The sequence below is a fragment of the Triticum urartu genome, chromosome 4A (assembly GCF_056163025.1).
Source record: "Triticum urartu cultivar PI428250 chromosome 4A, HENAU_Tu73, whole genome shotgun sequence".
Taxonomy (NCBI): Eukaryota; Viridiplantae; Streptophyta; class Magnoliopsida; order Poales; family Poaceae; genus Triticum; species Triticum urartu.
In genome coordinates, this window is record NC_141876.1 from 23098223 (window position 1) to 23115514 (window position 17292).

General features: G+C 45.5%; 1 protein-coding gene across 1 annotated transcript; it reads right to left on the bottom strand.

Annotated features, from left to right (window-relative positions):
* Positions 1 to 4259: 4259 nt before the first annotated feature.
* LOC125550355 (zinc finger (C2H2 type) family protein) lies at positions 4260 to 6113 on the bottom strand. Its single transcript, XM_048713332.2, has 3 exons — positions 5806 to 6113; positions 5337 to 5399; positions 4260 to 4513 (listed from the first exon to the last, which is right to left on the bottom strand). The coding sequence occupies exons 1-3, from the start codon at positions 6012 to 6014 to the stop codon at positions 4411 to 4413; spliced, it is 375 nt and encodes a 124-aa protein (XP_048569289.1). The 5' UTR covers positions 6015 to 6113; the 3' UTR covers positions 4260 to 4410.
* Between the last annotated feature and the right edge of the window lie 11179 nt (positions 6114 to 17292).

Below are 17292 nucleotides of genomic sequence, written 5' to 3' on the forward strand. Positions count from 1 at the left end.
GACAAGTATTTTCGGACGGAGGGAGTACTTTACAGGCTAGGATTCGAAAAAACTACCGGATTCTAACTTTCTCAAATAACTACCAAATAGGTGGTTGGCTGTTTCAAAAAACCCAAATCGTCAAGTACTTTAAGATTAATTATGATTATGACAGGCCGAGCCCGCACCTAAATGAATTGTTTGTTTGACCGTTAACTTACAAATGGAGCCCACGTGTCAGTGTTCTCTCTCGAGCATGAGAACCCCCCTCCAGAGCCAGCGACAACCCTCCCCGACCTCCCTCTCTCCTCCGCCGCTGGAAGCCACCAGCTCATCACCGCCGGAAGCTACTAGCCAGCGGCAACGAAGCATGAACCAGCGGCCACCACCATCGCTGCCATCGGCGATTACCTCGTGCACGAGATCTTCCTCTGCCTCCCCTCCCTCGCGAGCCTCGTCCGCGCCACCCTCGCCTGCCGCACCTTCCTCTGCGCCGTCCGTTCGTCCCCCGCCTTCCGCCATCGCTTCCAGGTGTTCCACCCGCCCCAGCTGCTTGGCTTCTTCAGCAACCCCTTCCGCATCGCCGTCCCTGCTTTCACTCCAAGGAGCAGCGGTAGAGGCCATCTCTGCGACCAAGGAGCAGGAGAGGGCGTCCTGCAGGTGTGTGGCGTCGGCATGGAGCACGGCATGGCGCGGCGGCAACCATGAACAGGGACCCGATCGGTTTTTTAGGAAAAACTACAGGGATCCGATTGCTTTTTCAGAAAAACAGCAGGGACCCGATTGCTTTTTAGAAATGTTTATAGGGGCTATTTTGTAAAAGTTAGGACATATTTGTACATTTGGAAAAGAACCGGGGGATTGAAGAATTCTTTATTTGAATATGGGGTACAGACACTGGCATGTAGGCCCCACTTGGAAGTTAACGTCAACCAAACGATCAACCGGACGGTTCATTTAGGTGCGGACCCGACCTATCATAATCGCGATCAACGGTGCGGACCCGACCTATCATAATCGCGATCAACTTTAAATGACTCGACGATTTGGGTTTTTTGGAACAGCCGACCACCCATTTGGTAGTTATCTAAGAAAAATTAAAATCCGATAGTTTTTTGAAATCCTATCCTGTAAAGTAGTAGTTTTATGCTATTTACTTTGCTACATTGAAAGGAGTGAAGAAGCACCGAATGCCGAGAGAGAATACGAGCCGGTTACCACCAAAGGAAACCTTTTATCAAGGTGAATGTTGACGCCAGCTATTCAGGAAACTTTGCTCATGGAGGCACATGAGTGGTGATTCGAAACCACAATGGTGAGTTAATCCGAGCTCAGGCTATTTGGTACCGGTACGCGCAATGCAAGGTTCATGGAAGCCTCCGCGATTCGGGATGGTATCCGTTTAGCAATGGATCTCGGCTTCCGCAAGGTTATCCTCGAGAGTGATGCGCAGGAGGTTGTTCGGATGATCAATGTTGCAAATTTTGAGAGGGCGGATATTGCTTCCATTTGCTATGAGGTCGAGGAGGTGAGCTCCGGTTTTGATTCCTCCGTTCTCGTGCATGTAAACCGGGAAGCAAACATAGCTGCGCATAGATGTGCCAGTCAGGCTAGCGAGGATAGTAGAAAATGTTTATGGGTTAGCTATATACCCTCTTTTCTTCTAGGTTGTATTCAACCTTCCTGTAATTCTCGTGTTTAAGCAGTAAAGCATGTGTTTCACAGAAAAAAAGGGGTAGTTTGGCTGGTTGCACCGCAGCAGCATCCTCTCCTTGGTGGTGTGTGCAGTTGTTTTTGTGGGACCAGGGTAGGCTGCTCTTTCTTGTGGGCGGGTCGTAAGAGCAACTCCAACGCGCCGACCCATTTCTTTCATGCGGGTCTATTTGGGTCGTCGTGGACAGAAAAGTCGGCCCAACACGCCAACCCAAACGGACGTGGGTCCGCTTTTCGTCCGCCAGCCGACCTGGTCCAGATTTGAGCCTGATTTGCATCGGCGCGGACACGAAGCGGACGCGCGCGACGCGCGTCTACTCCTCCCCCTGGCCCGCCAGTCGGTGGCACATTGGTCGTTCTCTTTCACCCAAGCCCTCGCTCGCCCTACCTTGTCGTCGTCGCCGCCCAGTTTTGGTGTCTCGGCTAGCAGTCCGCACCTCCACACCTCCCCCACATACCGCCACCACCAACGTCGGGCCACCGCAGCTTCCCACCCCCATTCCGACGTCGTCGCGAGCACGGAGTCACCCCGCCGACATCGGCTAGCTTCTTCATCCGACGCCGCCGTGCTCACCAGACGTCGCCACACTCGTCAAACTCCGCCAGGCCAGCCACCTGGTCCAGGGGAGGCGCGCATCTCTTCACCGGCCAGCTTCTTCGTCGACGCTCGCAAGCTATTCGACAGTTTGCCTCAAGGTACAAAATGGACTCCGCCGACAAGTTCCTTTTTCACAATTTTCTGTGCGACTCCGACGATTCCTCATCTGATGATGAGGAGATGTTGGCTGCCGTGTCGGTCCATGACCACCTTAATAGGCAGCGGCCGTTGCTCCGAGGCTCGATCTCGGGGCACATTCCGGCGTTAAATCACAACCGAGAGAGCGGTCATGTCCTTCTTTGGAAGGACTACTTTGACACAACCAACTCGCTGTTCAAATGTCAGAAATTCCGGCGGCGTTTCCGTATGGCTAGGCATGTTTTCAACCGTATTAAAGAGGGGGTGGTTGGATACGATAATTATTTCGAGTGCAAAGAAGATGCCCTTGGAAAGATTGGCTTCTCGTCTTATTAGAAATGCACTGCAGCCATCCGGATGCTTGCATACGGAATGCCTGGTGATCTCATTAATGAGTACGTCCATATGAGCGAGTCTACATGCCTAGAGTCCATGTACAAGTTGTACAAGGCTGTGATTGCTGTGTTTGACGCTAAGTACTTAAGAGAGCCGACTGTTGAAGATACAGCCTGCTTGTTGGCGGTGAATGCCAGCAGGGGCTTTCCAGAGATGCTTGGCAACATAGACTGCATGCACTGGAAGTGGAAGAACTGCCCTTCTGCTTGACAAGGGCAGTATAGGGGCCATGTCAGGGCTTGCACTGTCATACTTGAGGCAGTGGCCTCACAAGATCTCTGGATCTGACACTCTTTCTTTGGCATGGTCAGATCGCACAATGATATCAACGCGCTTCAACGCTCGTCGGTGTTTATAAGGCTTGCCGAAGGTAACAGCCCACCAGTCAATGTTAACATCAACTGCCACAACTACAACAAAGGTTACTACCTAGGTGACAGTATCTATCCTCAATGGACCACCATTGTTAAGACAATCTCCAACTCTGTCGGTGAGAAGAGGAAGAGATTTTCCCAAGAGCAAGAGAGTGCTAGAAAGGATGTGGAGTGTGCGTTTGGTGTGCTGCAATCTCGACGGGGCATCATTTGGTATTCTGCTAGAACTTGGAGCACCAAGAAGTTGTGGGAGGTGATGACTGCTTGTGTAATCATGCACAATATGATCGTAGAGGATGAGCGCTCGAAACGTATTTATGATAAGGATTTCAGTTTCAGGGTGAGAATGACGTGCCTAAGCATGGAGGAGGTGCGGCAACGTTTGCATAGTTCACTTAATTTCATCATGAAATGAGTGAGGGGGAAACTCAAATGCAGCTACAAAATGATTTGGTTGAGCATATGTGGGCTCATGTTGGCAACCAATAGATGTATAATTTTTTTTAAATGTATCTAAGACAATTTAATTTTTATTCGGCTTGTAAACTATGCTAAATTTATTTGATTGTGAAACTATGCTATTTTTGTTTTCTTGTGAAACTATGTAAAATGTGTGTATATTTGTTCAAAAACGACAACAAGCCAACCACACGAGTAAATATGGGTCGGCACGTTGGACGCACTGCCAACCCAGATTATAAACAGGACGGACAATTCAAATGAACAAAAAGCAAACAAAATCACCGTCCATTTGGGTCGACGCGGTGGAGTTGCTCTAATGGCACCGCCTCGCCAGAACAATGGACCTATGAAATGCATTGGCACTGCCTGCTGCCAGGGCAACGAGCTACAAGCATATATAGATAACGCAAGAAATCTCTACAGAAAAGGAGAGCCTACTACAATTTGTACTTGTCTGCTGACAGCACACAGAAATTAACCTAACCGATAAAGGGCTCACAGATAGATTGTATTCAAGCTGATGAGAATACCACTATGGAGTTCCAATTCATAGTACATAATCTGCTGCTAAATCATTGACATTCCGTCCCAGACGCAGATAGGTAACTCGTTCTCAATTTAGATAAATGCTGGCAAGCATGAGGGAGATACATAAATGTATAATCTAACTATTTGCAAGTTACAAATCAAGCAAAGTTGGAACAGATGTATAGCAGGAGCAATAAAAACATCAAACAACGATCACAAAGTTCAGGAAGACATGAGCTTCAAGCCGTTGTCCGGCATTCCCATTCCACCAGCGAGATCGGCATCTATTTGCGTGTGTGGGGCTGGTCCAGACAACTGCTTGACCCTACATGAATCAAAAGGCAGTGATTAGATAGGAGACTAATACAATGCCCACTTACACACATCAAGATCCTTCTACAGCTTCGTATGTTTCTTTCAAGCAAGTTATTCGTGGAGAATCAGAAATATGTTTGAGCTATGAGCCTGCTTATGTCTATGAATCAAATCCAGCAGAATTAAAGGTCTTTCATCAGTCTAAAATTCTTAATAAACACTGGCCAATGTTCTGACTTCCGCAACTGTATTACATTAACACAATAAAATTGGCACAAACACATGGCAACTGCGATCGTTTTTTATGGCAAGTTTAGTGACGCGAGGATGGCAACTTTCTTTTCGGATGACAAGTTTCAGTTTTTTGGGGTTTGTTTTTTGTTTTTGGATGTCAACTTTAGTTGTAAAAAACATCAGGGTCGGATTGATTCGTGCCACACGTGTGGGACTTATCATTTGGGAACATCTAAAACTTACACGTGATTCAAATAAAGAGTTACTTCACCAATAACGTGCGAGAGAATTTAGACCAGAGTCTCCTTTGTTCAGCTATAGCAGCATGCAACATAGTGCATGTATTAGGTTTCTCTTGATTGATGGCAATCACCAACACAGTGCATGTCATGAGAGAGGAAAGGGACGTCATATGCAAGTGTGCTGCACAGGAGACGTGGCTGTGGGATCCAGCATATTAAAATTATCTCTCCAAATCTGATTCTCAGACTGGTATTGGATGCGGGCATCGACGCAAGTGCACCAGCTCAGGGAGTTCTGGTGCATAATATAACACTGAACGGAAGCTTTAACAAGTTCACTCAGAACAAGGGGATTACCTTTTCTTGTGGCGCTTTGAGCGGTAGTGATCCTCCTTCACTGTCTCATCCGCGAAGTACCGACTGCAGCCACCAACAGAACAAGCACTAAATAATCAGAAGGAACTTGAATTGCGTTCCAGTTGCTAGAAACTGAGAAATGAAGTTCCTCACAGGCACAGAACAAATCATAGTGTGATACAATGATTCACAAGTACAGTTGCCTACCTACCCATCTTGATTCAATTAAGGCACTGTCAAAACAACCCACAGATCCCCAAGTATTCAGACACAGATGTTACAGCTTCCCGTATCATATGTGCAGCAACATACTACTACTACTTCACAATATATGCAGCTTATCGCATCCTAATTGACCCAAAAACGCCGTACTATCTTTGTAACAGCGTGTAAATAGGACCATCAAATTTGTGCTTGAAACTGATGGATGAAATCGAAGCAGAAAAAGTGGTAGAGTTGGGAGGCATACTCGCAGTGGAGGCAGTAGAACTGGCCCATGCCAGGGAGGTCCTCGTCGACGGGCAGCGCCTTGCCCTCGGAGTCCTTGCCCTGGTCGGCCAGCTTGACGAGCTCGTCGTAGACGGCGTCGTCGGCTTTGACGAGGAACTTTCCGCGGCGCACCTGCTTGCAGTTGAGACGGCGCTTCTTGACCTTGCGGTGTGGGCACTTGCCTCCCATCTGAGCCTGCTCGCGGTGATCGGCGGCGGCGGCGGCTAGGGTTTCGGCTGCGAGGGGAACGAACCGTGGAGAGCGGAAGTATGGAGAGAGGAGGAGGACGGGAAGAGAGAGGGGGTTTGGTATAGGCTTTGACTGGGCCGAGCGCGAAGCCGGTTGTCGTCAATGTCGGCACAAATGGGAAGCCCAATTCCCCAAAGGAAAAGCTGCGTGCAGTTGCCTCTTTAACCATATAAGATCAGGCCCAAATATGTTCATTCCTTTTTATTTTAATTATTTTTTCATTTTTAATTAGGTGAATGTTTTTTCAAATATTTTTTAAATATGGGAATATTTTAAAATTTTGGAATATTTTTCAAAATCCAATAATATTTTTTAAATTCAGGAATATTTTTAAAATTCATGAGCATTTTATAGAATCTACGGTTTTTAAAATTTTGGAACATTTTTTGAAATTACAAATAATTTTTTGAATTTGTGACCATTTTTAAACTTGGTGACCAATTTTTGAAATTAGAAAAAATATTTAAATAGGAAAATAAACTAGGGCACCCCCACCCCGCACATGGGCTGACGAAGTAGAATTCGGCAGACCCCTCTATGGTGTGTTGCGACTAGTGCGAAAGAGTAGAGGGAAACAGCTGACCAGATTACCCAGGTCCGGGCCCTCACATAGAAACTTTTCAAGTCTTTATGCAATGGCAAGAGTTAGCCTTTTGTCGGTTTCATTATTTTGTTCTCCCTTTGCATTTTGCTCTGAATTCAGTTTAGTGCCGACTAGCCTTAGCTTTGCCCCCCATCAGCCGAACAACAGGGTTATGGCTGCATCACTTTTGATATAATTCGCGAGGAATCCATCTAGCCCATGAGTCCTGTTGTTGACCATCTTATAAAAGCAAATCTAATATGTTGCTCAATAAAAGGCTCGTCCAACTCAGTATTGTCCAACTCGTTTGACCTCTAATCATTTCCCCACTCTTCGTCATGTAGTCTCACATTATTGGCTTCACGGGGACAAAATAGAGACCAGTAAAATTAGTAGCATGAGCAAGAATTTGCTCGGCCCCTGTAACACGTCATTGCCATTTTACCAACTCTTTCTATCATTTGCGATTCGTGAAAGAACCAACACTGGCATCTCCATGCAGCAGTCATCTTTCACTGGATCTATCTGCTAGTATTTTTCTTCTTCATCATATATGTGCAACAAGGTATCCTCCACAAAACCTTTTGTTGCATATTATTCCCCGGACAAAGGTTGAATTTAACATTTTTAGATTTTCCAATTCTACCAATCAGTATTTTTTTTCATTTGAGCATATTACCTCTAGCACGAATCCCCAAATATTTCAAAATTACTTTTAACCTTTTCAGTTTCGGCAACACTCTATGGTCTTGGTTGGTTGTGGAGCTCCCACCTCTCGAACGGTGACTATCTCCCCTTCAAGAGGGTGAACATCGGGATACATCTTCGCCTCCACGGTTTTTGGTTATCCCTGACCCTAGCTTATTTACTTGTATTAGTACCTTGGTCCGTTGACCTTGCAAGCATCATATGCGTTATTTATCTCACCTTAGTATTGTTAGGCTCACATTTCATATTCAGCAAAGCCTAACTTGCTAATAATCCAAGTCAAATTTGTAGGTTACCTATTAACCCCCCACCCCCTCTCTATGTCTATGTTGGTCATTTTGAAGTGACGCAAATGATAGCGATAATCAATGAGTAGATTCACTAACCAGTGATGGCAGTATTAATCATGATCACAACGTTTCGGTGTGTAACTGGGCGTATATCTGCTAAGTGGGCAGTCCACGATGCAAGATCCCATGTTCCCAATCGCTAAACAATGTTGAATTCTTAATTTGTTTTATGTCAACTAAATTTGTTTTACATTCAAGTCGATGGTATTTGAAGGAAATATGCCCTAGAGGCAATAATAAAGTTATTATTTATTTCCTTATATCATGATAAATGTTTATTATTCATGCTAGAATTGTATTAACCGGAAACATAATACATGTGTGAATACATAGACAAACTTAATGTCACTAGTATGCCTCTACTTGACTAGCTCGTTAATCAAAGATGGTTATGTTTCCTAACCATGAACAAGGTGTTGTTATTTGACTAACGAGGTCACATCATTAGTTGAATGATCTGATTGACATGACCCATTTCATTAGCTTAGCACCCGATCGTTTAGTATGTTGCTGTTGCTTTCTTCATGACTTATACATGTTCCTATGACTATGAGATTATGCAACTCCCGTTTACCAGAGGAACACTTTGTGTGCTACCAAACGTCACAACGTAACTGGGTGATTATAAAGGAGCTCTACAGGTGTCTCCAAAGGTAGATGTTGGGTTGGCGTATTTCGAGATTAGGATTTGTCACTCCGATTGTCGGAGAGGTATCTCTGGGCCCTCTCGGTAATGCACATCACATAAGCCTTGCAAGCATTGAAACTAATGAGTTAATTGCGAGATGATGTATTACGGAACGAGTAAAGAGACTTGCCGGTAACGAGATTGAACTAGGTATTGGATACCGACGATCGAATCTCGGGCAATTAACATACCGATGACAAAGGGAACAACGTATGTTGTTATGCGGTCTGACCGATAAAGATCTTCGTAGAATATGTAGGAGCCAATATGGGCATCCAGGTCCCGCTATTGGTTATTGACCGGAGACGTGTCTCGGTCATGTCTACATTGTTCTCGAACCGTAGGGTCTGCACGCTTAACGTTACGATGACAGTTTTTTGATGTACCGAAGTTAGTTCGGAGTCCCGGATGTGATCACGGACATGACGAGGAGTCTCGAAATGGTCGAGACATAAAGATTGATATATTGGAAGCCTATGTTTTGATATCGGAAGTGTTCCGGGTGAAATCGGGATTTTACCGGAGTACCGGGAGGTTACCGGAACCCCCCGGGAGCTATATGGGCCTTAGTGGGCTTTAGTGGAAAGGAGAAAGGGGCAGCCCAAGGTGGCCGCGCGCCTCCCCCCTCCCCTAGTCCTATTAGGACTAGGAGAGGTGGCTGGCCCCCCTCTCTCTCTTTCCCCCTCAAGGAGTCCTATTCCAATTAGGATTGGGGGGGGGGGGGATCCTACTCCCAGAGGGAGTAGGACTCTCCTGGCGCACCCCCCTTGGCCGGCCAGCCCCTCCCCTTGGATCCTTTATATACGGAGGCAGGGGACACCCCTAGACACACAGGTTGATCATTGAGATCGTTCCTTAGCCGTGTGCGGTGCCCCCTGCCACCATATTCCACCTCGATTATATTGTAGCAGTGCTTAGGCGAAGCCCTGTGACGGTAGAACATCAAGATCGTCACCACGCCGTCGTGCTGACAGAACTCCTCCCCGACGCTTTGCTGGATCGGAGCCCGGGGATCGTCATCGAGTTGTACGTGTGCTAAGAACTCGGAGGTGCCGGAGTAACGGTGCTTGGATCGGTCGGATCGGGAAAACGTACGACTACTTCCTCTACGTTGCGTCAACGCTTCCGCGGTCGGTCTGCGTGGGTACGTAGACAACACTCTCCCCTCTCGTTGCTATGCATCACCATGATCTTGCGTGCGCGTAGGAAAATTTTGAAATTACTGCGTTCCCCAACAGTGGCATCCGAGCCTAGGTTTTATGGTTTGATGTTATATGCACGAGTAGAACACAAGTGAGTTGTGGGCGATATAAGTCATACTGCCTACCAGCATGTCATACTTTGGTTCGGCGGTATTGTTGGACGAGACGACCCGGACCGACATTACGCGTACGCTTACGCGAGACCGGTTCCCCCGACGTTCTTTGCACATATGTGGCTTGCGAGCGACTGTCTCTCCAACTTTAGTTGAATCGAGTGTGGCTATGCCCGGTCCTTGCGAAGGTTAAAACGGAGTCTATTTGACAAACTATCGTTGTGGTTTTGATGCGTAGGTGAGATTGGTTCTTACATAAGCCTGTAGCAGCCACGTAAAACTTGCAACAACAAAGTAGAGGACGTCTAACTTGTTTTTGCGGGGCATGTTGTGATGTGATATGGTCAAGGCATGATGATGAATTTTATTGTATGAGATGATCATGTTTTGTAACCGAGTTATCGGCAACTAGCAGGAGCCATATGGTTGTCGCTTTATTGTATGCAATGCAATCGCGATGTAATGCTTTACTTTATCACTAAGCGGTAGCGATAGTCGTGGAAGCATAAGATTGGCGAGACGACAAATATGCTACGATGGAGATCAAGGTGTCGCGCCGGTGACGATGGTGATCATGACGGTGCTCCGGAGATGGAGATCACAAGCACAAGATGATGATGGCCATATCATATCACTTATATTGATTGCATGTGATGTTTATCTTTTTATGCATCTTATCTTGCTTTGATTGACGGTAGCATTATAAGATGATCTCTCACTAAATTATCAAGAAGTGTTCTCCCTGAGTATGCACCGTTGCCAAAGTTCGTCGTGCCCAGACACCACGTGATGATCGGGTGTGATAAGCTCTACGTCCATCTACAACGGGTGCAAGCCAGTTTTGCACACGCAGAATACTCAGGTTAAACTTGACGAGCCTAGCATATGCAGATATGGCCTCGGAACACAGAGACCGAAAGGTCGAGCGTGAATCATATAGTAGATATGATCAACATAACGATGTTCACCATTGAAAACTACTCCATCTCACGTGATGATCGGTTATGGTTTAGTTGATTTGGATCACGTGATCACTTAGAGGATTAGAGGGATGTCTATCTAAGTGGGAGTTCTTAAGTAATTTGATTAATTGAACTTAAACTTATCATGAACTTAGTACCTGATAGTATCTTGCTTATTTATGTTGATTGTAGATAGATGGCTCGTGCTGTTGTTCCGTTGAATTTTAATGCGTTCCTTGAGAAAGCAAAGTTGAAAGATGATGGTAGCAATTACACGGACTGGGTCCGTAACTTGAGGATTATCCTCATTGCTGCTTAGAAGAATTACGTCCTGGAAGCACCGCTGGGTGCCAGGCCTGCTGCTGGAGCAACACCAGATGTTATGAACGTCTGGCAGAGCAAAGCTGATGACTACTCGATAGTTCAGTGTGCCATGCTTTATGGCTTAGAATCGGGACTTCAACGACGTTTTGAACGTCATGGAGCATATGAGATGTTTCAGGAGTTGAAGTTAATATTTCAAGCAAATGCCCGAATTGAGAGATATGAAGTCTCCAATAAGTTCTATAGCTGCAAGATGGAGGAGAACAGTTCTGTCAGTGAGCATATACTCAAAATGTCTGGGTATAATAATCACTTGATTCAGATGGGAGTTAATCTTCTAGATGATTGCGTCATTGACAAAATTCTCCAATCACTGCCACCAAGCTACAAGAGCTTCGTGATGAACTATAATATGCAAGGGATGAACAAGACTATTCCCGAGCTCTTCGCAATGCTGAAAGCTGCAGAGGTAGAAATCAAGAAGGAGCATCAAGTGTTGATGGTTAACAAGACCACTAGTTTCAAGAAAAAGGGCAAAGGGAAGAAGAAGGGGAACTTCAAGAAGAACGGCAAGCTAGTTGCTGCTCAGGAGAAGAAACCCAAGTCTGGACCTAAGCCTGAAACTGAGTGCTTCTACTGCAAGCAGACTGGTCACTGGAAGTGGAACTGCCCCAAGTATTTGGCGGATAAGAAGGATGGCAAGGTGAACAAAGGTATATGTGATATACATGTTATTGATGTGTACCTTACTAGAGCTCGCAGTAGCACCTGGGTATTTGATACTGGTTCTGTTGCTAATATTTGCAACTCGAAACAGGGACTACGGATTAAGCGAACACTGGCGAAGGACGAGGTGACGATGCGCGTGGGAAACGGTTCCAAAGTCGATGTGATCGCGGTCGGCACGCTACCTCTACATCTACCTTCGGGATTAATATTAGACCTAAATAATTGTTATTTGGTGCCAGCGTTGAGCATGAACATTATATCTGGATCTTGTTTAATGCGAGACGATTATTCATTTAAATCAGAGAATAATGGTTGTTCTATTTATATGAGTAATATCTTTTATGGTCATGCACCTTTGAAGAGTGGTCTATTCTTATTGAATCTCGATAGTAGTAATACACATATTCATAATGTTGAAGCCAAAAGATGCAGAGTTGATAATGATAGTGCAACTTATTTGTGGCACTGCCGTTTAGGTCATATCGGTATAAAGCGCATGAAGAAACTCCATACTGATGGACTTTTGGAACCACTTGATTATGAATCACTTGGTACTTGCGAACCGTGCCTCATGGGCAAGATGACTAAAACACCGTTCTCCGGTACTATGGAGAGAGCAACAGATTTGTTGGAAATCATACATACAGATGTATGTGGTCCGATGAATATTGAAGCTCGTGGTGGATATCGTTATTTTCTCACCTTCACAGATGATTTAAGCAGATACGGGTATATCTACTTAATGAAACATAAGTCTGAAACATTTGAAAAGTTCAAAGAATTTCAGAGTGAAGTTGAAAATCATCATAACAAGAAAATAAAGTTTCTACGATCTGATCGTGGAGGAGAACATTTGAGTTACGAGTTTGGTGTACATTTGAAAAATTGTGGAATAGTTTCGCAACTCACGCCACCCGGAACACCACAGCGTAATGTTGTGTCCAAACGTCGTAATCGTACTTTACTAGATATGGTGCGATCTATGATGTCTCTTACTGATTTACCGCTATCGTTTTGGGGATACGCTCTGGAGACGGCCGCATTCACGTTAAATAGGGCACCATCAAAATCCATTGAGACGACGCCTTATGAACTGTGGTTTGGAAAGGAACCAAAGTTGTCGTTTCTTAAAGTTTGGGGTTGCGATGCTTATGTGAAAAAGCTTCAACCTGATAAGCTCAAACCCAAATCGGAGAAATGTGTCTTCATAGGATACCCAAAGGAAACTGTTGGGTACACTTTCTATCACAGATCCAAAGGCAAGACATTCGTTGCTAAGAATGGATCCTTTCTAGAGAAGGAGTTTCTCTCGAAAGAAGTGAGTGGGAGGAAAGTAGAACTTGACGAGGTAACTGTACCTGCTCCCTTATTGGAAAGTAGTACATCACAGAAAACTGTTTCTGCGACACCTATACCAATTAGTGAGAAAGCTAATGATGATGATCATGAAACTTCAGGACAAGATACTACTGAACCTCGTAGATCAACCAGAGCGAGATCCGCACCAGAGTGGTACGGTAATCCTGTTCTGGAAATCATGCTGCTAGATCATGATGAACCTACAAACTATGAAGAAGCGATGGTGAGCCCAGATTCCGCAAAGTGGCTTGAAGCCATGAAATCTGAGATGGGATCCATGTATGAGAACAAAGTATGGACTTTGGTTGACTTGCCCGCTGATCGGCAAGCAATTAAGAATAAATGGATCTTCAAGAAGAAGACTGACGCTGACGGTAATATTACTGTCTACAAAGCTCGACTTGTCGCGAAAGGTTTTCGGCAAGTTCAAGGGATTGACTACGATGAGACTTTCTCACCCGTAGCGATGCTTAAGTCTGTCCGAATCATGTTAGCAATTGCCGCATTTTATGATTATGAAATTTGGCAAATGGATGTCAAAACTGCATTCCTGAATGGATTTCTGGAAGAAGAGTTGTATATGATGCAACCAGAAGGTTTTGTCGATCCAAAGGGAGCTAACAAAGTGTGCAAGCTCCAGTGATCCATTTATGGACTGGTGCAAGCCTCTCAGAGTTGGAATAAACGCTTTGATAGTGTGATCAAAGCATTTGGTTTTATACAGACTTTTGGAGAAGCCTGTATTTACAAGAAAGTGAGTGGGAGCTCTATAGCATTTCTGATATTATATGTGGATGACATATTACTGATTGGAAATGATATAGAATTTCTGGATAGCATAAAGGGATACTTGAATAAGAGTTTTTCAATGAAAGACCTTGGTGAAGCTGCTTACATATTAGGCATTAAGATCTATAGAGATAGATCAAGACGCTTAATTGGACTTTCACAAAGCACATACCTTGACAAGATTTTGAAGAAGTTCAAAATGGATCAAGCAAAGAAAGGGTTCTTGCCTGTGTTACAAGGTGTGAAGTTGAGTCAGACTCAATGCCCGACCACTGCAGAAGATAGAGAGAAAATGAAAGATGTTCCCTATGCTTCAGCCATAGGCTCTATCATGTATGCAATGCTGTGTACCAGACCTGATGTGTGCCTTGCTATAAGTTTAGCAGGGAGGTACCAAAGTAATCCAGGAGTGGATCACTGGACAGCGGTCAAGAACATCCTGAAATACCTGAAAAGGACTAAGGATATGTTTCTCGTATATGGAGGTGACAAAGAGCTCACCGTAAAAGGTTACGTTGATGCAAGCTTTGACACTGATCCGGACGATTCTAAATCGCAAACCAGATACGTGTTTACATTAAACGGTGGAGCTGTCAGTTGGTGCAGTTCTAAACAAAGCGTCGTAGCGGGATCTACATGTGAAGCGGAATACATAGCTGCTTCGGAAGCAGCGAACGAAGGAGTCTGGATGAAGGAGTTCATATCTGATCTAGGTGTCATACCTAGTGCATCGGGTCCAATGAAAATCTTTTGTGACAATACTGGTGCAATTGCCTTGGCAAAGGAATCCAGATTTCACAAGAGGACCAAGCACATCAAGAGACGCTTCAATTCCATCCGGAATCTAGTCCAGGTGGGAGACATAGAGATTTGCAAGATACATACGGATCTGAATGTTGCAGACCCGTTGACTAAGCCTCTTCCACGAGCAAAACATGATCGGCATCAAGGCTCCATGGGTGTTAGAATCATTACTGTGTAATCTAGATTATTGACTCTAGTGCAAGTGGGAGACTGAAGGAAATATGCCCTAGAGGCAATAATAAAGTTATTATTTATTTCCTTATATCATGATAAATGTTTATTATTCATGCTAGAATTGTATTAACCGGAAACATAATACATGTGTGAATACATAGACAAACTTAATGTCACTAGTATGCCTCTACTTGACTAGCTCGTTAATCAAAGATGGTTATGTTTCCTAACCATGAACAAGGTGTTGTTATTTGACTAACGAGGTCACATCATTAGTTGAATGATCTGATTGACATGACCCATTTCATTAGCTTAGCACCCGATCGTTTAGTATGTTGCTGTTGCTTTCTTCATGACTTATACATGTTCCTATGACTATGAGATTATGCAACTCCCGTTTACCAGAGGAACACTTTGTGTGCTACCAAACGTCACAACGTAACTGGGTGATTATAAAGGAGCTCTACAGGTGTCTCCAAAGGTAGATGTTGGGTTGGCGTATTTCGAGATTAGGATTTGTCACTCCGATTGTCGGAGAGGTATCTCTGGGCCCTCTCGGTAATGCACATCACATAAGCCTTGCAAGCATTGAAACTAATGAGTTAGTTGCGAGATGATGTATTACGGAACGAGTAAAGAGACTTGCCGGTAACGAGATTGAACTAGGTATTGGATACCGACGATCGAATCTCGGGCAAGTAACATACCGATGACAAAGGGAACAACGTATGTTGTTATGCGGTCTGACCGATAAAGATCTTCGTAGAATATGTAGGAGCCAATATGGGCATCCAGGTCCCGCTATTGGTTATTGATCGGAGACGTGTCTCGGTCATGTCTACATTGTTCTCGAACCATAGGGTCCGCACGCTTAACGTTACGATGACAGTTTTTTGATGTACCGAAGTTAGTTCGGAGTCCCGGATGTGATCACGGACATGATGAGGAGTCTCGAAATGGTCGAGACATAAAGATTGATATATTGGAAGCCTATGTTTTGATATCGGAAGTGTTCCGGGTGAAATCGGGATTTTACCGGAGTATCGGGAGGTTACCGGAACCCCCCGGGAGCTATATGGGCCTTAGTGGGCTTTAGTGGAAAGGAGAAAGGGGCAGCCCAAGGTGGCCGCGCGCCTCCCCCCTCCCCTAGTCCTATTAGGACTAGGAGAGGTGGCTGGCCCCCCTCTCTCTCTTCCCCCCCTCAAGGAGTCCTATTCCAATTAGGATTGGGGGGGGGGGAATCCTACTCCCAGAGGAGTAGGACTCTCCTGGCGCGCCCCCCTTGGCCGGCCAGCCCCTCCCCTTGGATCCTTTATATACGGAGGCAGGGGACACCCCTAGACACACAAGTTGATCATTGAGATCGTTCCTTAGCCGTGTACGGTGCCCCCTGCCACCATATTCCACCTCGATTATATTGTAGCAGTGCTTAGGCGAAGCCCTGTGACGGTAGAACATCAAGATCGTCACCACGCCGTCGTGCTGACAGAACTCCTTCCCGACGCTTTGCTGGTCGGAGCCCGGGGATCGTCATCGAGCTGTACGTGTGCTAAGAACTCGGAGGTGCCGGAGTAACGGTGCTTGGATCGGTCGGATCGGGAAAACGTACGACTACTTCCTCTACGTTGCGTCAACGCTTCCGTAGTCGGTCTGCGTGGGTACGTAGACAACACTCTCCCCTCTCGTTGCGATGCATCACCATGATCTTGCGTGCGCGTAGGAAAATTTTGAAATTACTGCATTCCCCAACAGTATTAACCTCCTAATCTACTCAAAATTCTCTCTACCCTTCAATAACCATCCACTTCACGCGTTCAGAAACAAATCGTTCTTTCCTCCTTGCTCCCGTGAACTAGGAGCAGGCAGCGGCTCATCTTCGCCTTAACTCCCGAGAGGCACGAGCCCCTCTCCCTCCATCTGTCCCTCCGGCGATGGGAGGGGGCGAGGGCCCCAGGGCTTCAATCCGATGGTGGTAGGGTTAAAAATACATTTAAATTGGCAGTGGAAAGACAATGGTGTCATCGTCGACGTGGAATAAGGTATCCCCGCCTCGTCCTTGTTCAGGTGGTGCTTCCTTGTATCATCAGGATGCATGTGAACGATCATGTGCATTCATATCTGGTTCTTCGGGTCTGGTTTTTTCTTCTATAGGTTTGTCTCGATGACATTGTCCTGCAAAGCGGACAACGTAGATGTGTATTTTGGTTCTCCGGCTCTAGTTTCAGCCTATGCAGGTTGGCCAACCTTGGCCTGATCGGGGCTCTTGTGAGATTTGTGTTCCCCAACTCCGCCTGGCTGAACCTTTGGTCACCAAGCAGATTAGGTGCAATAACACTTTACTCATCATTGAATAAGGTGTTTTATGGACGCTGCTTCAGTGCCTTAAGGCACCTGCCTTTGGGCCTATGACAGATGGGCCTAGCAGGTGGCTGG

What these genes read in the sequence shown, in the direction of transcription:
- LOC125550355 (XM_048713332.2), bottom strand. Translation starts at nt 6,014, where the DNA reads ATGGGAGGCAAGTGCCCACACCGCAAGGTCAAGAAGCGCCGTCTCAAC. An exon ending in TTCTACTGCCTCCACTGCGA is followed by an intron (nt 5,400 to 5,805) that starts GTATGCCTCCCA and finishes TGGTGGCTGCAG; the next exon opens with TCGGTACTTCGCGGATGAGA. An exon ending in TCAAAGCGCCACAAGAAAAG is followed by an intron (nt 4,514 to 5,336) that starts GTAATCCCCTTG and finishes TGATTCATGTAG; the next exon opens with GGTCAAGCAGTTGTCTGGAC.